This window comes from Citrus clementina, unplaced genomic scaffold (assembly GCF_000493195.1).
Source record: "Citrus clementina cultivar Clemenules unplaced genomic scaffold, Citrus_clementina_v1.0 scaffold_6, whole genome shotgun sequence".
In the NCBI taxonomy this organism is placed as follows: Eukaryota; Viridiplantae; Streptophyta; class Magnoliopsida; order Sapindales; family Rutaceae; genus Citrus; species Citrus x clementina.
In genome coordinates this window covers 23,259,712-23,285,652 of record NW_006262139.1, presented here as the reverse complement: position 1 = coordinate 23,285,652, position 25,941 = coordinate 23,259,712, and the positions used below count along the sequence as shown (strand labels likewise).

General features: G+C 35.3%; 1 protein-coding gene across 3 annotated transcripts in view; it reads left to right on the top strand.

The window, feature by feature from the left end:
- LOC18038741 (protein SWEETIE) overlaps positions 1-25,941 on the top strand; it is a 40,077-nt gene that overhangs the window by 10,512 nt on the left and 3,624 nt on the right. For all 3 annotated transcript variants that reach the window (XM_024182000.1, XM_024181999.1, XM_006430729.2), the window contains exons 13-42: positions 1,654-1,757; positions 2,557-2,689; positions 2,766-2,872; positions 4,150-4,260; positions 4,400-4,567; positions 4,716-4,802; positions 5,011-5,104; positions 6,367-6,435; positions 6,532-6,654; positions 6,738-6,806; positions 6,890-6,994; positions 7,476-7,564; positions 8,577-8,733; positions 10,046-10,195; positions 10,601-10,650; positions 10,874-10,973; positions 11,065-11,121; positions 11,234-11,301; positions 18,289-18,382; positions 19,392-19,606; positions 20,961-21,105; positions 21,211-21,279; positions 22,435-22,491; positions 22,713-22,799; positions 22,891-23,019; positions 23,169-23,372; positions 23,521-23,982; positions 25,140-25,205; positions 25,651-25,748; positions 25,845-25,941. In XM_024182000.1, the coding sequence (XP_024037768.1) occupies positions 1,654-1,757; positions 2,557-2,689; positions 2,766-2,872; positions 4,150-4,260; positions 4,400-4,567; positions 4,716-4,802; positions 5,011-5,104; positions 6,367-6,435; positions 6,532-6,654; positions 6,738-6,806; positions 6,890-6,994; positions 7,476-7,564; positions 8,577-8,733; positions 10,046-10,195; positions 10,601-10,650; positions 10,874-10,973; positions 11,065-11,121; positions 11,234-11,301; positions 18,289-18,382; positions 19,392-19,606; positions 20,961-21,105; positions 21,211-21,279; positions 22,435-22,491; positions 22,713-22,799; positions 22,891-23,019; positions 23,169-23,372; positions 23,521-23,982; positions 25,140-25,205; positions 25,651-25,748; positions 25,845-25,941 (3,564 nt within the window). The remainder of the gene's footprint in view (positions 1-1,653; positions 1,758-2,556; positions 2,690-2,765; positions 2,873-4,149; positions 4,261-4,399; positions 4,568-4,715; positions 4,803-5,010; positions 5,105-6,366; positions 6,436-6,531; positions 6,655-6,737; positions 6,807-6,889; positions 6,995-7,475; positions 7,565-8,576; positions 8,734-10,045; positions 10,196-10,600; positions 10,651-10,873; positions 10,974-11,064; positions 11,122-11,233; positions 11,302-18,288; positions 18,383-19,391; positions 19,607-20,960; positions 21,106-21,210; positions 21,280-22,434; positions 22,492-22,712; positions 22,800-22,890; positions 23,020-23,168; positions 23,373-23,520; positions 23,983-25,139; positions 25,206-25,650; positions 25,749-25,844) is intronic.

Sequence of the window (25,941 nt, the reverse complement as noted above, 5' to 3'; positions counted from 1 at the left end):
CATCACTCATTTGACAATGATAGATGAACTCCATAAGCATGTGTATGTGAAATCCTTTAGTGCTGATTTAAGTAGCCTTTTGCTTATAGAATTAGGAATTAGTTTTGTTTGTATATAAACAATTCTTGCATAAGAGTTGGATAACAAATTTGGTATGCTTTTTTTTGGTGCCGAGGTTTTATTAAATTTCTTTTGCTGACTTCTGGAAGGTCATATGAGTGTAGGTGCTTTTTTTTTAATTTTTTATAATGATTTTTCTCATTTTCTTCAATTGTTTGTGTTATTTTGCTTTAATTTCATCTGTTTGAGTCCAATGGACTTTTAGGAAACATAGAAATTTTAAAGAATATTAGAAGGGAATATGGATTACAAAAGTGAACCAGAGGTCCACAAACTAAATTCTTCCCTGGTTTAGAACACCAAAAACTGTACAAAACTTTGAGAAAAGAAAACCTTGTAACCGGAGACATAGGGAGGAAAAATCCAAACCTGTAAAATTAACCCAATACTGCCATTTCAATCAAGCTGAATGAAAAAGAATGAGGAATCTTGAAATTCCTTGGAAGTCAACCCCCAAATGAAGAAAGGAAATGAATCCTGTCCCATAACCCATTAACATCTTCATGGTTTTCACCTACAATATGCGGCTATTTCTTTATTGCCAAATCAACTACAAGAGAGCTAAGACAACACACTTCCATAATGCTTTTGCTTTCCTTCCTTTTCTAAAAGCAAAAATATCGAGGAGGCAGCATCACAATCAAGAAAAAGATGGTTACTGGTTTCTCATTCTTTCTTCTCATAACACACCACCGAGGGGAAAGACATCTTAGGATTTCTCATACAAATCTTCTCTCTAGTATTAATTATTCCTAGAACTACCGTCCAAGCAAAAATTTGGGCTTTAGAATGAGCATTAACTTTCTACACCATCTCAAATTGATTAAATCGCTATTAGATTTGTCTTCTACCAACAATCACTATTAGATTTGTCTTCTACCAACCAAGAAAAGTTTGAATTCAAAGAGGACTTGCCAGAGACATCTAACTTCCAAATTCTATCATCATCTTTACTCTCATCAATGAGAAAAGAATCCATCAAATCTAGAAGGCTGATTACTATTGAACCTTTGTATCATTCCAATTTCTCAAATTAAAATTCCAGCTCCATTCTAAGGAAAGGGATCCTTGACCCTTCTAGATTTGGTAGAGACCTTCTCAGAAAGACATAATCTATAAAATTGAGGAAATTGCTCACAAAGAGAGAGGTCCCCTGCCCATATATTGACCTAAAACCTAATTTTTGGATTTGAGTCCAAAAATTCTTATTTTACGGAACTTTTTCTTTTTTTTCCCCTTTTCTTTGAAGCATTGCATGAATAAAAACCAAATCCCCTCCCCGTCCTTGGGAACTGAGCTTGATTATCCCAAGAGATTTTGTCAGTTGTACCAACTAGAACCACTTATCCAACGAACTTAATTCAACTCACTTCTATATAATTCAGTAACATGCAAAAACGTTCTCACTTTTCCTCACAGGTGTCTGTTTCTTAACCAACTATTTTTTTTCCCTTGTAGATTTAAGTATACCTTTCCATGCATTTGTTGATTGGAAAATTTATATATTAAGCGGTTTCAATTTATTTTTGATAGGGAAGCAGTTTGATGGTGGAGCTTGATTCGTTGCATGGGCAGGCTACAGTTGTAGCAGCGTTAATTTTCATTTCGCCAAAATTACCTCTAGGTTATCCTGCCAGGTGATGAACTTTTCTACTTTGTACTATCAGTATTTTTTAAATCTTGAGATTGTTACACTCCAGCAGACCTTGTGAAGCACTCTCTACATCTGCTATTTCATCTGTTCCACCCATTTACTACCTGACAAGTTTTCATAAGATTCATGTCCTGAATCGCAGTGATCATTTGTGTTTGTTTCTTTTTCATAGTTATTTGAATTGGACACGATGAGAAATAGGTTTTTGAAGGATAACTATTAATCAGCCAAATTCCACCTGGCCAAGGGTTTGAAATGGGGTCTTACTGCATTATGTTTTGGTCTGGGATGGTGATTTCCACCCCAAACCTGCTTGTGCCACCATCTGCACTCTTTGGATGCCCCTTCTGATTTTCTGGGAGTTGCCATTTTTTGTCTTCCCCCTTGAATTCATATGCTTTCGTGGTGGCTTTGAATGTATAATTGTTCAATTTTAGGCCTAATGAAAAAGCAGACATGGTGGTAGATGTAGGAATTGAAAGATACGTATATTATAAAATCCAAATCTATCTTTATTTAGTTAGAAAATAGAATCATTAAATTTAAGGAGATTATTATTATTACCAATTATATTGAGATTTCAAAATAAAAAATGCAATTAATAAAATAAAAATGGTGCCTGCGAATATTTCACTGTATCCCTTAATTTCATTTTTTTTTTTTTATTTCCATTTGCCCTCCTATTCATTTCCTAGTTCATCAAATGAAAGTATTTGCAACTGCATACAATGTGTCTACTTTATTAGCTTAAGCTGTAAGTATCATCATGTTATTGCTCTCAGATTACCTAAGTTGGTGCTTGAAGTTTCCAAGAAAATGCTTACAGAATCCAGTCGGAACACTCTGGCTGCAACAGTTGAGAAAGAAGCTGGATGGTTGCTTTTATCATCACTATTAGCTTCTATGCCAAAAGAGGTATGCAGGCATCTATATATTCTTAATATCTTGTAATCATTAAAAGTATAATATTGTCATATTTTTATGCATGCAGGAGCTTGAAGATCAAGTTTTTGATATTCTTTCCTTATGGGCAACCCTTTTTAGTGGAAATGCAGAACATATAATTAAGCAAAATGGAGATTTGACATCTAAGATATGGTAAGCCAGCTTAGAAGTACAGATCACGAACTGTTTAAGGTTTGCAGTTCTTACTTAAGTGGTTTTGGCTCTATTTTATTTATGATTCCAGTGTCTTAAGTTTCGAGGTTTTCTTTATTCAGTGTTTTGTATAGTTTTTGGAGTTCCACACTGTAGGGAAGATTTTAGTTTGTGGACTTCTGGTTCACTGTTGTAATCCTTATACCCTTCTTATATTCTATAAAAGTTTCTCAGTTTGCTATTAAAAAAAAAATTAAATTAAATAATTTATGGTTACCGTGGTTTGGGAGGACTCAATACTATTTTGAAACAAGTTAATGTCAATTATAATATTTATTGAAATTTCATTCTGATACTGTAAGAATGATTCGGGAAAAGGGGGAAAAAAAAAGAGGCATTTGAACCAGAGAACATCTTTTTGGCATGTTTATCTGCCTTTAGTTGGGCAAGATTGGGATATATATTTGATTTGTAATAAGCATGGCTTATTTTTTAGTATTATTAAATTTTTTCAAAAGATTTACTGCCCAAAATATTTTAGTTTTTGAAAATTGCTTGTTTCAGTCAATCTCTAACAGGAAAGATGCTCTAATTTATTTATTATTTCTTTATGTATATGGGTAAATATTTTATTATAAATGCTTTTTTCGTCACAAATCATTGAAGCAGTAGCAAGCCTAAAACCTTCTCTCACTTCCACTTTTGTCCCGTTTTGTGCCTTGGAGAGCCATTTTGCTGTTTAATAAATGGTTTGATTCATCCATTACAATTGACTTGCTGCTCTTTGGCAGAAAAAAGGTCAAAATAACAGCCTTCTCAAGTGCTTACAACATCTGTTGTTTTGTGCTTACGATTCAATAAGACTGACGTAATTACTTGTCTCCTATCTTGATTGTCTAATTTATTTTTGAAAAGCAGAAGTTATCAGATGTTAAGTTGATTTCTGATTTTCTTTCTAAAAACTTGAAATTATCCTCTTTAAGTCATTGTTCCATTATAGCATTGCTTTTTAATGTAAATGGTAAAATTTTGGAAACTTTAGTTCGACGGTTGAGGGTGGAATTGTTTTTTCCCGATTACCTATGTGCTTTCTATGACATGGTATTATATACACACTTTTGCTTTTTGCTATTTATAGCATTTCTGTGTCCTCTAATATAGAGATTTATAGTTATTTATTCTTGTAATAATTTGATGCTGCCAAACTGACTTTTTGTCAGTCAAAGAGTCTTTTGTGATTAGCTGTGTATATTTGATATGTCTTTTTGGTTTTACAGTGTGTTGTCTACTGCAGTTGATGCACTTACAGCATTTGTAAGATGCTTTTTATCACCTGATGCTGCTAACAGTGGTATTCTACTTCAACCAGTGATGGTATATCTGAGTAGGTATGATGACTCAGACATTTTTTTCTTTAGTTGCTTTGTTTTTTTCCAGTTCTTGCTTTGACATGTGTGTTCTTTTTCATTTTATTTTGTTTTAAATGTCATAAGGAGCTCATACATACTAATGTCTTATGGGAAACAGGGCTTTGTCCTACATATCAACAATAGCAGCCAAAGAAGTACCGAACATCAAGCCTGCAATGGACATATTCATCATTAGAACATTGATAGCTTATCAGTCCCTCCCTGATCCTGTGTCATATAAAAGTGACCATCCCCAGCTTATTAAATTATGCACAACGCCATACAGGTAGGTTAATTGCACTCATCCGGATTCCTTTTTGTATGATAAGCTTTTATCAATTTATTAAGAGAAGATACTATATATGTTCTCTTTTATGGAGAGAATTCTTTTTGCTCTCAAATGACTGAGACTTCATGCTGGTTTCGTGAAAAAGGGATGCTTCTGCATGTGAGGAAAGCTCATGCTTGAGGTTGCTGTTAGACAAAAGAGATGCGTGGTTGGGACCTTGGATTCCTGGCAGGTGTTTAGCTTTTCATCTCATTAAATTTATGCTTTTCTCAGACATTGTTGTACCATACATCCATTGATTAAGCTCTTCTACTTGTCATCTTACAACTTCAATTGTGTTGCATGTGCTACCAGTTTTCTGAAATCTTTTATTCTGCTTCCAATTTTTAGTTTGAAAAAGTGAAGAGATGTTTATCTATAGTTAAATTCTTTTTATTCAGGGACTGGTTTGAGGATGAACTTTGTGCTTTTCAAGGTGGAAAAGATGGTCTCATGCCTTGTGTATGGGAGAATGAAGTTTCTAGTTTTCCTCAGGTGTTAATTATTTTTTCTCTATTGTTTGATTGTTTGTTTGTAAATTCTTTTTTCCTGTTAAAATTAAATGGCAAAACAAAAGGTTCAATGTCAATACTTTTGGCATGGAAAATAGTTTGGCTATTTTATCCATTATGTCCTTTTCACTCAAATTAGATTTTTTTTTCTATTGGTGTACAAAGTTTAGAATTTTTATCTCTATTGGAATTTGTGATACCACAAATGTACCGAGATCATATGTCCTGCCGGAAAAGCAAAACTAACAAGTTTTTATCCGTTATGTTAGTGGAGGAATGAGGTAAGTTTGTATAAAGTAAAGATACTTTAGACAATTTAGTCTTTTAAATGGGTCAAAAAGAGATTGTCTAGTAAAAGTCTGAAATTTGAGCTTCTCCTAATAGATGTAACATTTTTTCTTTTTAATTCTCTATAAGCTTTTCTTTCGTTGCAACTAAAGAACAAAAAACATTTCAAAAGAGATTTTGGCACTAATAAAACTCTTTAGGCAGTGGAGAAGCTATACCAAACATTTGGCCTTGACCTTGTTAGGCAGCATATAGGAGTTGGTTTCCATGTGATTGTGACAGGAGTTATCAGAAAATAACAGTTAGACTTTTATTGAATTTCCACAGTCAAATGACCATTAGAGTAGTTCCTTTCCATATCAAAGTAATTTTTTTAAAGTTTTAATTAAAAGATAAAAGATTCTATAACTAGTCTGGACTCGCAAGGATTCCTATTTTTGAGTGATAATTCATTAAATACACTTGATTCAGCAAGGGAATCTACTATCTGTAGGTGATGAGTGTAAATGCAAATGCGGATGTAAACTTACAGATTTGCAACTAACTCATTTTATGTCGAGCAAATAGACTTCTTCTTTTTTGGTTTATTTAGGTGATTTTTATCGCAAAGAGTGCAATTACTAGTCTGACTTTGGGTCTTAGTTACTAAAGAATTTCAAGATTCTTCTTTCAGATTCTACTTTTGGGTTTGCTTTTTGTTGTGAGATCATGGTCATGTAGATCCTTTCTTAATTTGGTCTTCCGATTAGCATTCAATTGCCTAGTTCTCTTTGTAATCTGTATTCCCTCTTTGTGGACTTCTTGTTCCCTTTCTGTGCAGTTTTTTCTTCTTATAAGTTTCCCAATTTCCTGATGATAATAATAATAATGTCAGGGGTGGGTTTTTTCTGCTGCTCTGTTTTTATTGTTCTTTAATGCCATTTGCTGAGTGTTTTTTTTTGGGGTGTCATGTTGAAGCCGGAGACAATAAAGAAAACACTGGTGAACCAGATGCTTCTCTGCTTTGGAATCATGTTTGCTTCTCAGGTAAGGAATTGCATTCGGCTTATTTTTTGTTTGTTATTGTTTACTGCACTGTCATTCCCAGATGTTGTTGAAGTAGCTTTGACTATGATTTCCCAGCACAGCAGTGGCATGCTGTCGCTTCTTGGAATTATTGAGCAGTGTCTCAAAGCAGGAAAGAAGCAATCATGGCATGCAGCCAGTGTAACCAATATATGCGTGGGCTTACTTGCTGGGTTAAAGGTGCTTACCTTCCTTCTATGATATGCTTCAGAGAATGCTGCATAGGATTACCTTTAAATCCATGACTTGAATCTATGCCCCAGGCTTTGCTGAATTTACGTCCTCAAACTTTGGGATCAGAGGTTTTAAATTCGATACAGGCTATTTTCCTGGTACTAATCTAAACCTGTGTGTAGACAACTTGTATAATCATATTGCCTTCTGTTCCCACACATTTTAATGTCATAATTTGCAGAGTATTCTGGCTGAAGGAGATATTTGTGCATCACAACGGAGAGCGTGTTGTGAGGGCCTTGGTCTCTTAGCTCGCCTTGGAAATGATCTATCCACAGCAAGGATGGTCAGTTGGATGTTCTGATGTCTGCTTTTTTCCTAAAAATCGTAGCTTTTTATGATCTCCATACACGTATGAATGTTTATATATGGATTTGTAGTTATGCATAATCAGACATGTATACATTTATGAGCTTTATATTTCAGTTTAATTAGCATATTAAGTGTGTGCTCATGTTCCTGAATTTGGATTTTCGAAGTTGCTTGTGACACACCATGTCCATTCAGAATATGGTAGAATTGGTAATTCCAGAGCCTATTTTGTCTGAAGTAAACTTTGTTTCTTATATTATTGCTGAAGTTTTTGCTGTCAAATGCACCATTATTTAATTTGTTGTGTCAAGATGCTATATAATAAAGAGGTTAACCTGTAGTGTTTTGTCGGCCCTGTCGCTCCTAATGTCTCATTCCTATATGCAATGTGTAATCAGTACTAACCTTGTTCTGTTTTGCGCGCTTTCCCACCTGCTGTTTGCGGTGATAAGCAGACTAGATTGTTGCTTGGTGACCTAACAGTGGTAACCGATGCAAACTATGCGGGATCAATTGCTCTTGCCATTGGCTGCATTCATCGCAGGTGAAACATCACTCTCTATCTTGCTTGCCAGCTTACTTTTTTTTTTTTTCTTTTTTTCTATATCTTTCATCATGTCTATTATTTATATGCAACTGCTTATTTCCATTCACATGTCTTGAGTTATTTTGCTGAAGATAATAGTAGGCTTTTGGCTGCTTCTTGGTGGTTAAGACCAATTTAGAATGTTGCATATAGTTTTTCCTATTTCAGTGATCTGTGAAGTGGATATGGGAAAACATCCTTAGAAATACAAGTTTGGAACTCAAGAAATTATCCTCTTTTGATGTCAGTAGAACTTGAAAACTTAATACATTATCTCTGGGTAAGTTAGCAGAACCTGGAAATCTCAAGTGAAGTTCAAGGTGATAAAGCTAAAATGTTATGAAAATGTGCATTTATGCCACTTCATGCTTTTTGGCATGCTCTGTTGCTTGGCAACCCTGTTTGAGGCACTCAGTTCTCATGGCATTTTTGTCTTAAACGCATTGATATAACCAAATCCGTTTTTCCATTAAGCAAAGGTTATGAGATTCAACCCAATGTTGGCTTGAGTGGTTAAAAACATTGGATTCAACTAAGCAGCTGGGAGTCGAAAACCTCTTGTAACTATCAATTTGAATATTCAATATCCCATGAGTTTCCCAACTACCAAGGTTGATGATCTTGTAGGGTTCCCTTGTTTAATTAGATGAGCGTATATTATCGCAATAGATCTCTAGTTATCAAAAAACGGAGGGGGAGAAAGAAGGCATATGATAGGTTATTTCTTTAAAGATGTTCAACTTAAGAACCTTTTGTTTTCACGTCTGGTTGTTTCTTAAATCACAATGGTGCTAGCTACCAATTTGTAATAGCTAGTTACATGTTGTCTGGCTGTGTTGAAATTTGAACAGCGATGCTGACTTTATGTTTGTCATTGGTGGCTTCTCATTTTAGATTTGTAATGTCGCCAGATTTTTCATTTGTTAAACCTACTGTTTTATCTCTCTGTCATTATCTGTTGTAATTGCAGTGCCGGCGGAATGGCTTTATCAAGTTTAGTGCCTGCAACTGTGAGCTCAATCAGTTTGCTGGCTAAAACTTCAATCCCAGGTTTACAGATGTGGTCTCTGCACGGACTTCTTTTGACCATTGAGGCTGCAGGGTTTTCCTTCGTATCTCATGTTCAGGTAATCAAATACTTGATTATTGCTGTGTTTTATGCATTGCCTTCTTAAATGTCTCTCTGAATTACCATGCAGTACCTGTATGAGCATTGCTTCAATTTGAGTGTTTGACCTAACTTGTTCAGATCAGTGGAAGTTCTTTACTATTTTATTTGCAGTGTTGTCTCTTGGTTAATACAAGCTTGTGTAGATGGGTATTATATGGAGTGGGAGCACGTTTCCTTCGGATAAAAAAAAAGCTATTTTGATGTACTAACAATGTTTGAAAGGCCTTAGGAAGCTTAGCCTCTTAAATGTTTTTTCATACTGGTTTTCTATGATCAAGAGAAATTCTTCCACTTCACTGTCTTCGAGTCAATTTAGTCCTAGATAATTATCATATTCAATAGAATCATTCATGATTGGAAAATAAGTTAATTTAAATATTAGTTTTTCTTTGAGAGAAATTTCACATCACTTTCTTGGTTAAAACATGAGTGCTTTTGTCAGTGAGTCACGGTTCCTTTTCTTCTCTCTTATAGCCACTTTTGGTATGCATACCAGTCACCAAAATATGCTATAACTCTAGCCAATAGCTGTCCACAATCATCCAGTTGATTTGTAGAGAATTTAATTTTGCCCTTGATCAGAGATTTCTTTTCTTTTCTTTGTTGTTTCTGACAGTTGCAGAAGATAGAACAGAAAAATTAATATGAAAGCTCTTGTCTTTCATCAATCATAGAAGAGATTCAGCAGTCATCTGTTTTAGTAGAGTCCTTTTTGCAAAGCCTATTCTTCGTAGAGGCTTTCTAATTTTTGATTGGTGGAACCTCTGGTTCTCTTCCTTCCCTGAACTTCCCTTTTCTGATGTTATTTGTGATAGCTTCACCAATTACAAATGTAGTGCAGAAAGTGGGCAATCAACAAGGTTTGACCTTATTTCTGAATAAATAATGACACTAATTAATGAAAAGCTTAATGTGATAGCTTCACCAATTATGAATGTTGTATGTAGAAAGTGGACAATCAACAAGGTTTGACCTTATTTCTGAATAAATGAATTTGAACGTCTAATTAAAAAATCTGTGTGAGCTACAAAAGTACCTTTGTTTTAACATACTATGATATTGTGGTGTGCACCGTCCATTTTTGGGCTTTGCAACTTTAGACATATACTCTTCAGTTAAGCTTTTTATGAGGGATAACGTCTTGTGAGGTATAAAATACATCATGAAGGTTCAAAATTTTATAAGACCTTGCACCACTATTGTTTATGTAATTCACCGTCCATTAATTCATGAATGTTTGGTTTTGCCCTGTCTACCTTTGTTCACAGGCAACACTTGGTCTTGCCATGGAAATTCTATTGTCTGAGGAGAATGGATGGGTTGACCTTCAGCAAGGAGTTGGACGCCTTATAAATGCCATTGTTGCTGTTCTTGGCCCTGAACTTGCCCCAGGCAGCATTTTCTTCTCTCGCTGCAAGGTACTATGGCTTCTAGTACTGGACTCTACTTGTAAGAACATATAATAAAAACCCGTTTTGGACTGCTGTGCTGTGGCAGTGCAGCAGCCCCAACACCTAGTAAATGACACAAACTGTACAGTTTAATAGGTGTCAGCCTGGCAGTGCAGCAGTCCTAAATGGTCCTAAAATAAAATAACTGGTTACCTTTCTCCTCTGTGGTCGTGAGTGCTGGTTGATTTTAGGTGGTACTAAATGTCTGGGTGACTCACATGAGTGTCAGGTACTCAGGTTGGGTTTTGGTCATTTATGTAATATTTTGGTAAAAGAAAAGAAATTAATTTAAGAGAAAAAACAACTATTTTCAATCTTTGAACTCAATACTACGCTACGATAGTGAATTTTATACATGAACTTTGTGTGCAGTCTGTTGTCGCAGAGATTAGCTCCTGGCGAGGAACAGCAACTTTGCTTGAGTACGTCTGCCCTCTTTTTTTTTTTCCCTTCTGTATTATCTCCTCTGATTTTCGTTTTGATCCTTGTGCAAGAGTGTAATATCTTTTTATACTGCCCACATGCTATGAATAAAATTTTCCCTTCCCCTGGTCCATGGTTTTATGCCCTTAACTATTAATACAATTTTCAGTTTGTTTTAAAAATATTAGTACTAACAAAATAAATACCCTATGAATGTGGCAGGAGTGTTCGTTTTACACAACAGCTTGTTCTTTTTGCTCCACAAGCTGTTTCTGTGCACTCCCATGTCCAAACTCTTCTTTCAACCTTGTCATCAAGACAGGTTTGTGACTCTGATTGATTAATCAGGTTAATGTGAGATAAAATTTTCTTCGATTTTACTCCCTAATACTAACTAGTTTCCTCTAATATAGCCAATTCTCAGGCATCTGGCTGTATCTACTCTAAGACATCTGATTGAGAAAGACCCGGTGAGTCACTGAAATTTGTTTTTCCTGTTTCTTTCTGTTTTTCTTTTCTGGATATCTTCTTAAAGTCTCTGCTCAGAGTGCTACATTCTTGTGCTGACAGTAACCCTTACAGGATTCTGTGATTGAAGAGCGAATAGAAGGCAATTTATTCCACATGCTGGATGAGGAAACTGACTCTGAGTATGTTAAAAGCTATACTCTGTGCTTAGATTACTTTTCGTCATTTTATGAGTTCTATTGTAGAGAATGGGTATTTGCCGTGCTTTTGAGAATTCTAATTTTGCTGTCAGTCTTCTTTCCTTTTTATGTTATTATTATTATTATAATTATTTTCTCAGAAACAAAATAAGTATATTAGATGCAGGAAATGTACATACAGGAGGGACAAGAAGTCCATAAAGATAAAAGTCAAATATCCTCAAGCCCAAGAACTGTAAACCCTATAAGATGAAAAATTTGAAGTAATGAACTTACTCTGGTTCCCAATTAATTAAACTAAAAAAGGAAGACATATTTGAACTCCGGAGAGATAGGAGCCCATAGAGAAGCTCAGAATTTGACTATGTCCCAAAGAAACATGTAATCCTCCATCATTTTGTTATAAATTTTTTTTTTAAGTTTCTTCAATCCAGCCATTGTTGTGTCTTGTGCGATTTTTGCTTTTGATTTTGATACTTTTGTAGCCTCGGTAATCAGTAGTGATGGTGTAGTATATGTTTTCTTAGATTACAGGTTGCAGAGACCAAAATCATTTCCACCATCTCCTTATATTGTGTCATCTTTCCATCAAAGATGAAGTGATGGTAGTTATACTTAGTTATCATAACATCTAACAGCTGGCTCCAAACGTGGTAGAATTAATGTCAATGAAATGTTGGTCCACATTGGTCCACATACTAGAGACTTTTTTAGTAAAAACACCTCAACAGCCAGGTGTCTTACATTCTCCCACTTGGTCCAAACATTTCATTTGATTTGATATCAATTTGTTAGACTTAAGAAATATAATACATGAATCATAGCGATAGGTCCTCTAAGAACGAGTATTATCTTTCATGTATCACAATGTATTATTCTTCTTAAATACTAGCCATGTATGATATTTTAACTTAATGAATAAACCCCATGTTTATTCTTGGTCCAATAAAATTGATATTTTCTCAATACAAAAACAATGTGCACATAAAGGCGAGAAAACATCACAATAAACAAAAACAAGAGTCTCATTTATTTTATATTGCATATACAATGAAAATCACATGATGGAACCAAGTCCCATTCGGTCTACATGATCCTTAAACTTTTGTGGTGGCATGCCCTTTGTTAAAGGATCGGCAATCATCAATTCAGTGTTAACTTGTTCAATGACCACTTTCTTTTCTTTAACACGTTCCCTGATGGCTAAATATTTAATGTTGATGTGTTTACTTCGACTTCCGCTTTTGTTATGTTTAGCCATGAAAACTGTAGTTGAATTGTCACAATATATTCTCAATGGCCTTGAGATTGAATCCACAATTCTAAGCCCAGATATGAAACTTTTTAACCATACACCATGCGAGGTAGCGTCAAAACAAGAAACGAACGCAGCCTCCATAGTGGAAGTAGTAGTCAAAGTCTGCTTTGTACTTCTGCAAGATATAGCTCCACTGGCGAGCATAAAAATATATCCGGATGTTGATTTTCATGAATCAACACAGCCAGAAAAGTCTAAATCGGAGTAGCCAATTACCTCCAGACTATCAGTTCGTCTATACATAAGCATATAATCCTTGGTCCCTTGAAGGTACCTCATTACTTTCTTTGCAGCTTTCCAGTGGTCTAAACCTGGATTACTCTGATATCTTCCCAAGATTCCAACAGTAAATGCGATGTCAGGTCTTGTACAGACTTGAGCATACATCAAGCTTCCAACAGCAGATGCGTATGGAATATTTTTCATTCATTCCATTTCAAAATCATTTTTGGGACATTGGTTCAAATTGAAGCTATCTCCCTTCACAATGGGAGCTATACCAGGTGAACAATTTTTCATCTGAAATCTCTCTAATACTTTGTTGATATAAGTTTCTTGAGACAGACCCAAAATTCCTCGAAATCTGTCTCTATGGATCTTAATGCCTATGACATAAGACGCCTCACCCATATTCTTCATGTCAAAATTCTTAGAGAGAAATTGTTTTATTTCACAAAGCAACCATTTGTTATTGGATGCAAGTAGAATATCATCCACATATAGAATAAGGAAACAAATCTTACTCCCACTGACCTTCTGGTATATACATTGATCCATAAGGTTCTCTACAAACCCAAATGAAGAGATAACATCATGGAATTTTAAATACCACTGACGGGAAGCTTGTTTCAATCCATATATGGATTTCTTAAGCTTGCATACCAAATGCTCACCATCATTAGAGGAGAATCCTTCTGGTTGTTTCATATAAACCACTTCCTCTAGATCTCCATTAAGAAAGGCTATTTTCACATCCATTTGATGCAGTTCCAAATCAAAATTAGCAACTAATTCCATAATGAAACGAAAAGAATCTTTCTTCGATACAGGAGAAAAAGTCTCTTTGTAATCGATTCCTTCTATCTGAGTGAATCCTTTAGCAATGAGTCTTGCTTTATATCTTTCAATGTTGCCCAATGAGTCTTGAATGTAAGACACCTGGCTGTTGAGGTGTTTTTACTAAAAGAAGTCTAGTGTGTGGACCAATGTGGACCAACATTTCATTGACATTAATTCTGCCACGTTTGGAGCCAGCTGTTAGATGTTATGATAACTAAGTATAACTACCATCACTTCATCTTTGATGGAAAGATGACACAATATAAAGAAATGGTGGAAATGATTTTGGTTCCTGCAGCCTGTAATCTAAGAAAACGTATACTACACCATCACTACTGATTATCGAGGCTACAGAAGTATCAAAATCAGAAGCAAAAATCACACAAGACACATCAATGGCTGGAGGTACGGTTCTAAACTTCCGTACTTGATTTTTATGGGCATGTTATGTATGTATTCGGAAATCATACTACCCAAAATATAGCCATAACTTTGCAATCCCATAAAACAGAAGCCTCAACGCAACCTTTAAGTCTCAAATTTTTTTTTCCAAGAGAACAAAAAAACTCGTTGCAGGTGCTGCCGAACTCAATTTAGAAGTCCTAACCAGCTTGGACCATAGAAAGAAAGCTGCTGGGCAGTGAAGAAATAAGTGGTCAATACTTTCGAAGCATTTTTACACAAGACACACCAATCCGGAGATAAAACCATACTTGGTCTTCTCTTCTGAATTACATCATTAGTATTAATCTTCCATTGAGCAACAGCCCTCACCATCATCTTCACCTTTGAGGGAACCTTAGCTTTCCAAATCAGATTAGAAGGGACAAAAATGGGGGTAGAGTCATCCATAAGATTGATAATGTACGATTTGGTAGAAAAGGTCCCTGATTTTTCTAGAGTCCAAGCTCTCTTATCTTCTTTTATGCTATCAGAATGAAATCCTCCGAAAATCCCAAGCAAATCAGAAGCTCTGTGTCATTCAAATTTCTAAAGAATCTAAAGTCCCAACTAAACTGCATTGATGAAAACCTCACCATACTACCTATAGAACAATTTTGACCTAAAGAAAGACTATACAACCGAGGAAAAGACTCAATAAGCATCCTCTCTCCCACCCAAACGTCCTTCCAGAATCTAATTTTCTGCCCACTACCAATAACTAACTTAATATTTGACAAAAAGCCAACTCTTCTGCCCTTCGATATATACACCCAAGGACATCTACTGGATCCTCTATTAACATCAGCAGTATCTCACCCACTTTCATGCATGCCATACTTACTTTTAATGACCCCATGACAAAAAGAGTTAACTTCCAAAGGAAATCTCCATAGCCACTTACGCAAGGCTTTATTTCTTTTAACCAAATTATTCAACCCTAAACCTCCCTTACAGATAGGTTGAGACACCACACTTTGTGTCACCAAATGGTCCATTTTCCCTCCCCAACTCCTTCCCACGAAAAATCCCTTGTAGCCTGCTCCATTCTTTTAGCAACCGAAATAGGAATGCAAAAAAGAGACACAAGGTAAGTTGGCAAGCTAGAGAGATCTGATTGAATCAATGTTAACCTCCCACCTATAGAGAGACAAGCTTTTTCCCACCCATCCAATTTCTTCTTAACTTTTTCTAACACAGGAGCCCAAAATTCTACAGCCTTGGGATTCCCTCCTAGAGGTAATCCTAAGTATTTCAAAGGCCAATCACCGCTCTCACACCCCACTGAGGAAACTAAGTCAAGCAGCTTGTTCCCAGAGATATTAACACCTGAAATAGAGCTCTTTTTTAAATTTAGTCTCAACCCAGGAACTGCACAGAAAAAGTCAACCACTTTAACAAGGTTGGTAAACTTTTCCTCATCATTAGAGCGAAAAAAAAATTGTATCATCAGCAATTGAAGGTGAGAAACCATTACTTTGTCCTTCCCATCACAAATCCTTCAATTAATCTAACATTCTGAGCCCTCTCCATCAATCTGCTTAGCACATCTACCCCCAAAGTAAAAAGGAAAGGAGAAAGAGGGTGCCCTTGACGAAGGCCTCTAGAAGCTTGAATTTTGCCCTCAGTCTTCCATTGAGTTGTAAAGCTAACTAATTGAAGATCTCCACCTTTGCCCAAATCATTTGGCTTCGATTACAAAGTCTAAAAAATCCCAATCTACATGGTCATAAGCTTTCTCAAAATCAATTTTAAACACAAGACCATATTTTCTAGAATTTCTATATTCCTCTTCAGTTTCTTTGGCAACTAAGATAGCATCCAGAATATGTCTATCTCTTACAAAAGCACCCTCAGCAGTAGAAACAGTCTCCCCTTACACCCCCTGAGCCTTAAAGAAAGCACTTTAGCAATGATCTTATAAAGACTAGTCTCCAAACTAATAGGTCTGAACTCACTCAACCTCATATGCTCATCCTTTTCCAGAATAAGACATACGTATGTAGAATTAGTAACTGAGTTCACAACTCCAGAATTGTAAAAATCTTCAAAAACATCCAACAAATCTTGCTTCAAAATATCCCAACAATCCTGATACACCACCAAAGAGTACCCATCAGGACCAAGGGATTTATCTCTGCAACAATCTTGTATACCCTTCTTTATTTGGCTTCGATTACAAAGTCTAAAAAATCCCAATCTACATGGTCATAAGCTTTCTCAAAATCAATTTTAAAAACAAGACCATATTTTCTAGAATTTCTATATTCCTCTTCAGTTTCTTTGGCAACTAAGATAGCATCCAGAATATGTCTATCTCTTACAAAAGCACCCTCAGCAGTAGAAACAGTCTCCCCTTACACCCCCTGAGCCTTAAAGAAAGCACTTTAGCAATGATCTTATAAAGACTAGTCTCCAAACTAATAGGTCTGAACTCACTCAACCTCATATGCTCATCCTTTTCCAGAATAAGACATACGTATGTAGAATTAGTAACTGAGTTCACAACTCCAGAATTGTAAAAATCTTCAAAAACATCCAACAAATCTTGCTTCAAAATATCCCAACAATCCTGATACACCACCAAAGAGTACCCATCAGGACCAAGGGATTTATCTCTGCAACAATCTTGTATACCCTTCTTTATTTCCTCTTCTTCAAAAGGTCTCTCCAACCATGAAGCCTTCGATTCAGAAATAGGACACCAATTTAACCCTTGAATCCCAGCCAGTTGACCTCATCTTTAGAATCGAGATTATTGAAAAACTCTAAATCTCTTTTTCGATACCATTCTCATCTTCAATGAAACAACCTCCATTTATTTTCAATCTGTTGCCCAAACTTCATCCCATTCTTCCTTTTATCTGGTTTGAGTTGGTATCCCACTCTTAGGCCCATTGAATTTTAACTTTTTGTCTCCACATAACCTCCTCTTTAAAGACTGCATGATCAAACTGGCTTTTCACATCATTCCTCTCTTTTCATAATTCTTCATTCAACCTCCATTCAGCATCCAAATTATCCAATTCCAAAATTCTAGCAAGCATCATCTGTTTTTCCCCTTCAGCATCCCCAAAGTTTCTTTATTCCATCCCTTGATATGGCATTTTACCAAATTCAACCTCATAAATTTATAGCCTGCCCAGCCAATATCTGCAGTCTCTTCACTCCGTTTTCTAAAGCAACCTTTAAAAGAATGGTGCTGAAGCCAACATTCTGAGATGTAAAGGGGACTATTTTTTTATTTTTTTAATAGTTGCAGTAGACTAATTTAATTTTTTTTAATACATATTGAACAAACCTTTTATCAAGTTTTGTTTGTACAGTACTCTAATTAGTTCTCCTTTGAAATCTACTATTAACCGTAGCTGTTATTTAAATCTTCTGTGGAGCATCAAGTTCTAAAACCATTTTCTTTATAAAAGGTTGATTCTCAAATGAAAACCTTTTTTGCGTAGATGTTGGTCATAGTGGCTTCAAATAATCCTGGATTCTTACTATAGGAAAAGAATCTCACCAGTTCACCAGTGCTGTTGTTGTTTATTTCTAAAATGGAAGGAAACACTTGTTATGAGAAAGAACCTTTAGAGCTCCACCCTGTTGGATCCCACCTTGCCTAAAATAAGTGTACCAAAATGTTGTGGCATTAAATGAAAACTTCTGTAATTTCTGAAACAGGTAAAAGGATAGGTTGACTGAAACCATAGACCTCCTGCATCAATAAAGCTTCCAGAATATTTTCTTCCATAAATTGCTGGCAGTTGTAATGGGTTTTGATTTGTATGGCTTTTCCTAGTTTTGATTTGCATGGCTTTTCCTAGTTTTGATTTGCATGGTTTAAATTTTCTTTTACATACCTTGGTCAGTTCTGCTCTTGCGGCGGCTATTTTTGAATGTCATTTGATTTCCTTGCTTACTGATCAAGAATGATGTGACTCATTAGATACATTATTTTCCTTGATACAAGATTATATCTTCTTTCACTTCGTGTTTCATAAAGGTAATTCTTTAAAAATTATATAATCTTGAACATGACAAGGCAGATGCTCTCTGTGCGTTTTGATGCAAGTTGGAGTGCATGTGAGATAAGAGAATCATGTCATCACTTATACAAGTAATTCTTAGGTTGGAGATTGTTTCTGTTCTTGTAGGATTGGGAATCTTGTCCGTACTACAATCATGCGATTGCTCTATGCATCATGCCCTTCTTGTCCTTCTCATTGGATGTCAATATGCCGCAACATGGTGAGCACCTTTTCTTGCAGAATGATGGTCTTCATGTTCTTTTACTGGATGTGTGTTTTTTCTATTGCTGCATGATTGGTTCAGTATTCAAGTGTTCAATCGTCATAACATTTGCAGAAAATGAGCAGATTTCCACATTTAGTTGATATTCTGTAGCCCTTTAATTTAAAACATGTGCAACATTTTTCTCTGGAAACAGTTTTGTTCCTTTCTGATCAAACAACTGAAAATACTTGCAATGCGCAGCAATTCCATAATACATAGTCCTTTTGTAATCAAAAGCACTTGCCTCCCCGAAAATCAAGAAACAAAAGCTGGGTCACTGCTATCCTAGAGAGCAGAGCCTGAAAAAGCAAAGGCCGCAAATTCTGCAAAATGGGGCAATTGAGAAATGAGCAATGAATGTCGCTTAATCATTTATTATGATCTCCTGTCTTCTCATTAAGAGTCAATATATATTATATGGAGTAATAGGTCAATACAGAATGAAAGTTTCCAAAGTGCTAATGGAGTGAAGTGGTATGCTTGATATGCTTTTAAAAAAAAAAAAAAAGATTCCCTGCTGGACTTGTCAGCTGTTGATGATGAAATTACTCATGAAGACTTTGCTGTGTGTCTTGGATTTCTTTGTCCTTTTTAGTTAGGGATTACTTTTAAGTTTTTCAGTTCCCTTGATTTACAAGATAAGTTTTAATGCAGTTCCATATCAGAGTTTTTCTCTTGAGCAGTTTGGCAATGATGTTAACTCTAATTTGTCTTTGTAACTTTTTGAAGTTAGGGTTTTTTCTTGGAATTATTTGGCATGTACGTCTATGCATGAGACTTTTCTGATTTTCTGAATTTCTGAATGATAGTCATTGTCTGCTTATTGTAATTGACATGATGAAATATGACAATGGAAAATTTAAAGTGCCTTGTTCACATTTTGTAAATATTGTTCTTATTAATACTACTTTCTTTGTTTCCTATCAAAAAAATAAAAAATAAAAATGTTTAAACCTTCATTTAGGTTGTTTCTATGTCATCAAGAGGGAATGCCGAATTTAATAATTCAGAAAGCGATCCCACAAATGATCCAGACGGTGAAGCTATTGGAGATGATGGAGAAAACATGGTCTCTAGCTCTAAAGACATGCCAAGTCAGGATTATGCATTTGAAGCTTCAAGAGTTAAACCTAATAGAGACAAGCATCTCAGATATCGTACGAGAGTCTTTGCTGCTGAGTATGTGATCGTGCTCTTTTCTCTGCATTTTTCCGATTCTAATCATTGTTTCATTTGTACTACTGTAAATTTTCTTTTTGATCCATTAATTGATCAGAAATTTAGCATGATACTGTTTGGACTGCTGAGATGTGATTGTGCCCTTTTCTCTGCATTTTTCCTATTCCAATCATTGTTTTCATTAATATTACCTGTAAATTTTCTTTTTGATCCATTAATCAATCAGAAATTTCGCTGATACTGTTTGGACTTCATGCACATATTTTGGTTATGGTCTCGTTGAGAGTGACAAAAGCAACTTTCTATTGTCTTCTGACCATGCAAGTTCTTAAGGTTTTAATAAAAAGCTGCCTTTGGGAAGGAGTTTTAGGTTAGGTGGCTTTTCTCTTTTGGGAAAGTTCTTGCCTTTATTTCAGATGTGGATATTGTTTTAGTCCTTCCAAGATATAAACTTTCTGTTTGGAGGTACTCTCTTATTTGTAAATTCTTAGGCTGTTTTTGGGGCTAGTGGACATCTTGATCACATTTTGTAAATTTCTATGTATTCAATCTACTTGACTTTTTTCTCAAAAAAGCTGTCTTCGGTAACTTCTAACCGACAACATTTCCTTAAAAGTTTTTCTGTCCCTTATATTCAATAACAAAGAATATTTGTATGTGGATAATGAATGAAACAGATCCTCACTTACATTTTTCTTTGTTGTTTATTTATAAATGAAGTTACTTGGATGTAACAATGAAATAATTACTTGTGGGTGCCAGCTAGTTTAGTTAGTAAAACCTCTTTGGTTGCTACAGAAGATCCGGGGTTTGGACCCTGGTCATATGGGTGGGGAGGGGATTTAGTTTCCAATCATGCATTATGTACTTAGGGTATGTACTTGGGATCGATCTTTATCATTTTTTGCAATCTATATCTTGGGCTAAAGGAACTCTGATAATTTACTGCCACCTTTGTTAGTTAAGATGTTAAATTACTTCTGTTTTCTTCATGGAGTTGGTCATTGATGTCTAAGGTCAATGTTTGGAGCCATAGGGTCAACTGCATTGTGATATGGTGGGTGCTTTTGCATGTATATTATAAATTATGGCGCAAAATTTAGAAAAAGCAAAATCTGCATGTCTTGGAAGGAGGCTTTGAGATGCATAGAAAATTTTGGATTTATGCCATTTTTCCTGCAATTCACAGCAACTGAAAGCCTAAGCAATCCCTGAACAGAAAGGACAAAGAAGTCAAAGACAAACTCTTTAAGTCTTCATGACTTGTCCAACATCTCATACATTCCTCATGTACTGAATGAGAACACTATTATATATTCAATCTGTTTTTGTCAATCAAATTGTCTCACTGTAGGTGTTTGAGTCATCTACCAACAGCTGTGGGAAGTGATGCTGCTCATTTTGACCTCTCGTCGGCAAGGAAGAAACGCGCTAATGCGCAGGGATCTTGTGATTGGCTAGTTCTCCATGTGCAAGAGCTAATATCACTTGCTTATCAGGTGATTGATATGAATTAACTAGCTTACTACTACATTGTTTTGAATTACTATGAAATTTTGAATTTATGTATTAAATCATCCATTTAATACTATAACTTCTTTTAGATAAGTACAATCCAGTTTGAAAACATGCGGCCAATTGGTGTGGGACTTCTGAGTACGATTATAGACAAGGTCAGTTGTGACAGTCCTAAATATTCTAGTGAGTATTTTTTGTTAATGTATATCATTCTCCAGATTGAGTTATGCATAATTGTTCATAATATAGTTACATATGACAATAAAGAAATTTTCGAAAAGACTCCCTGTTTTTTTGTTTTTAATGATACCAGCTATGGCTATAACTAGTGATCATTCCAATTGAACATGAGACATCAACTTGAATTAAGGTGAGGTATTCCTCTGCTGAGGTTTGCTGAGAACTGTGGCACATACCTCAATGTTCTCTCCAGAATATTCAGTTGGCAATAGTTTGGGGACACAGCTTTTTTCAAAATAAAGGTGTTAAAAGTGCTACCTGAAACAAAAATGTTGCTCAAGTGAAGCAACAAAGCCTCTCCTTGTAAGTTGGGAAATGTTATAAAGGAAAATATAAAGAATAACCAGAAGTCTAAAAGTTTTTGAAGTCAGTCTTGTCTCACTCTCACTTGTTTACTCTCTCCTATTATTTATATTTCTTACTGCTAAAGTTCAATTGCTAAAATCTCGTGTGGAAACAATAGGTATGGGGTTTGTACCACACTCACATGTGTAGGAAGTGAATTGGGTTGCCATTAGGCTATAATAATAATAATAATAATAATAAAAAGGCTGCTGCAGGCTTTATCTTCTCTCTCAATTTCGGCTTTTGCAATTCTTCTATTTTTCTAGATCATATGTCTCCTGTTTTTCATTTCTTTTTAATTTGGTATAGCCTTCTATTGTTTTTATATCAACATTATTTGAACTGAAGTTATAGAATGAAAAGCAAAATGTTTTTCTTTTTCCTTGATCCAATTCTTTGACCACTAATAATGGTTTAAATAAATTAATACATGTCCACGCATGCTTCTGTGTTGGAATATATCTTCCTTTTCTGTTTTTTATTTTTCGTAATTTTTATCTGGAGAGCTATATCAAATACTCCTTTTTGCTGACATGTGCATTACTCATTAGTTATGTCGTAGATCCATAAGCTCAGATGGCATTATTCTGGATAGAAAGTATTTGGCTTTTAGTTTTGGACCTTTCTTGTATCTGTTAAATTTCATGTAGTACTTGTTATTGTATTTTAGAAATACATCACTTCATATTTTTAATTCTTTTTCAATGTTGTAACTTTTTATACAGTTTGAAATGACACCAGACCCTGACCTTCCTGGACACCTTCTACTAGAACAGTATCAGGTATGCTGTTGGATTTAAGGAATCTTTATTTTGTCTCTATGTAGTATTTAACTAAACCTCAAACCTGAAGTAATAGGTGTTAAAGTTAACGCATGACATAAAAGCTTAAGCTTAGGTTCCCAATAGTAATATATGAGTACTGAAGGGTTCAGTTTGTTCCTGCACCACATAAATCTCTTGATTATGGATATATTAGCTTAATTATGACTGTATAAACTCAGGCACAACTTGTATCTGCTGTTCGAACTGCATTAGATTCATCATCTGGTCCTATCCTTCTGGAGGCAGGGTTGCAGCTGGCAACTAAGGTTTGTGCTGTAGATGGAAATGGATTTCCTTCTTTCAAAGTTTCCAAAAAGTTATTTATACATATAGATTTTATTTAATGTTTAATTTCAGATAATGACAAGTGGGATAATTAGTGGTGATCAAGCTGCAGTTAAACGTATATTTTCATTGATTTCACGACCTCTTAATGATTTCAAGGACCTATATTATCCTTCATTTGCAGAATGGGTCTCATGCAAGGTACATAGGTCTACAGTTTCAAATATTTTTTTCCCTATTTACGTAGATGGCACAAATTGGTTTATTGTTGTTTCTGTTTTTCATCATCTTGCAAAAAGTTGCTTAATAAGATGAATAGGTTCTTACTGATTTATTTGAATATGAAACAGATCAAGATCAGACTTCTAGCTGCACATGCCTCTCTGAAATGTTATACATATGCATTCTTGAGGAGACACCATGATAGGGTTCCAGATGAGTTTCTTGCATTATTGCCATTGTTTTCGAAGAGTTCAAGTGTCCTGGGGAAGTACTGGATCCAGGTTCTAAAGGATTACAGTTATATTTTCTTGGGCCTGAATCTCAAAAGAAAAGTAAGCTTGATTTTTAAAAAATCTGTTAGATCTTTTTCTTTTATCTTGTCAATATCTTCTTGTCTTTTATTGGAATGTAAGCACGATGTTTATGAACTTTTCACCGGTGGGTCCTGCTGACCTCATCATGGTTTCTTGGGTCTTGCAGTGGAATCCATTTCTCGATGGGATACAGTTGCCCCTGGTTTCATCTAAGTTGCAGTCTTGTTTTGAAGAAGCCTGGCCAGTTATTTTGCAAGCAGTTGCTTTGGATGCAATGCCTGTAAAACTTGATGAAAAGGGACTTTCCAAAATCACTGTTGAAAATATGTCCAAGAGTAGCTTAATATCGGGTTACAGCATGGTGGAACTCGAGTGTGAGGATTATCGATTTCTATGGGGCTTTGCTTTGATTGTTGTATTTCAGGGACAACATTTAGTACCTAATAAACAAAGAATAGGATTGGGTTCTGCAAAAGCTAAATTTGGTGGAGACTCGCCAACTAAAGAGATGAATCCACTTGGCTTGAAGTTGTATGAGATTGTGTTACCAGTATTCCAGTTCCTCTCAACTGAAAGCTTTTTCACTGCAGGTTTTCTTACTATGAATATATGCCAAGAATTGTTGCAGGTTAGTTAGACAAATTTTATAATAGCTCTCTATTTTTTTCTATATGTGATTAATTTATTTATTTTCAATTTTCATTAGTTGATTTTCTGGAATTGATAGAAGAAATTGGATGAATGCTAATCAACATATGCTTGAAAATGTATTCAGCTAATGTGATGAATTCTTTTGTGCAAATAATTATTTTAAGGTGCACAATGAGAATTATTTTGAGACTCTTCTTTCTTCTTTATAATTTAAATTGGGAGGGAGTTTAGGGCTTACATATGCTGATTTTGACATTTAGAGATTTGTACTGTGGGATTATCTTGTAGTCTTCTGGCTTTGAGTGATATAGAATGACGTTCAGCCCAGGCTGATCCTGGTTTTTGTGGACAGCTTGTTCAGTCTTGTAGTCCCTGGAGGAAAGTTTCACCTGAAACTCTTATATTCACAGTAAAATAAGAAGCCTATACCAGAGACAAGCTTGTTGAAAAGTCCAGCCTTGGACTTGAGGAGGTAGAGCTTCAAGTGTTAATGTTAGACCTTTGCCTATAGCTTTAGTTTTTGGGTCAATGGTACTCTTAACAGTTAGCATGCGCTCTAACTCAATCTGAAAAATGTTTGCTTGTGACAAAGCTATTGAATAATTGTTAGGCCACAAGTGCGTTTCACATATGCAAGGCGCAAGGGTAATTCCGGAAATACCAATCGTGGCTGACGTGTTATCAAGTAGTATAGAAGTGAGGAGGTTATATGGAGAGGAGCTGTTTTTTGGGAAGGGGATCGAGAGAATTATTTTGTAGTGAGCTTGCTCATTTTGGGAGAGATACCAAGCCTCTCGAATGCTTGGGTGTTTTGGTTTATTTCTGCAGATAAATACCAGTTCTCCTACTTCCAACAACATTCTGCTCTCTACTGTGTTGTTTATCTAACCCTTTCAGTTCAGGGTCTATCAATAATCAAATATTCTATGGGAGGGTGCTGTAGATCTTAAATATTCTTGTGACTGCTTTTAAGCTTATAGGTCAAGTGATTGGTTAACATTTGCCGTTTGCTTTAACTTTCTCTGGCAATGATAAACATTTATTGCATAGCTGTGATCACATAGTTATTATCTTCTCACAATATTGGTATTGCCAAATATGATCTGAGCCATTTTATCTTGTTGGTGGATGTAGGTCTTCTTATATTCTATATGCATGGACAATTCGTGGAACAGTCTTGCAATTTCAGTCCTATCACAGGTATAAATTGACTTGCTGTTGCTGATTGAGAGGAATTGATCGGCATTTTGATTGCATTTTACTGAATAAGATTATGAGCGACATTGTGGTTCAGACTATTTTTCTCATTCAACTATCAATTGGTTCAAGTTCTATCTATTTCACTGGAATTAGAATATTTGTGGTGCCCTAGCTGTTATGCAGTTATCCCATTCTCAAATTATTCTTTATTACTACTGGATTTACAATTAACAAATCTATTCTCCATATAAGTAAGCCCTTTAATTTATCGTTTATTTTATCACCTTCAATATACCAAGTTTAGTTCTCTATATCAACATTTGTGCATGGTATGTGTATGAAAAATAACTATTGATGCTTTATATTTATTGAAGTCCTTTATTTGGGTTCCATATAAACTTACATAACAAACATTGAGTTGTAGTTTTGATTTCTATATCAACAGATTGTACAGAACTGCCCGGAAGATTTTCTCAAATCAGAAAATTTTTCTTATCTGGGGATGGAGCAGTGTTTGGCTTACCTTTTCAAAATTTTTCAGAGGTAATCATTTGATAATAAATATCAGTGTAAAGCATATGATGAAGTGTATTACAGAGATACCCTCTGCTAAAAATTTTGCTTCTTTTTGTGTTTCAGTACAAATTTAGTGTCACCAGATCAATCAAACCAAGGAGATCTGATATCTCCCTTATTTGTAACTGCAAAGACACTAATAGTGCATTTTGAACCAAAG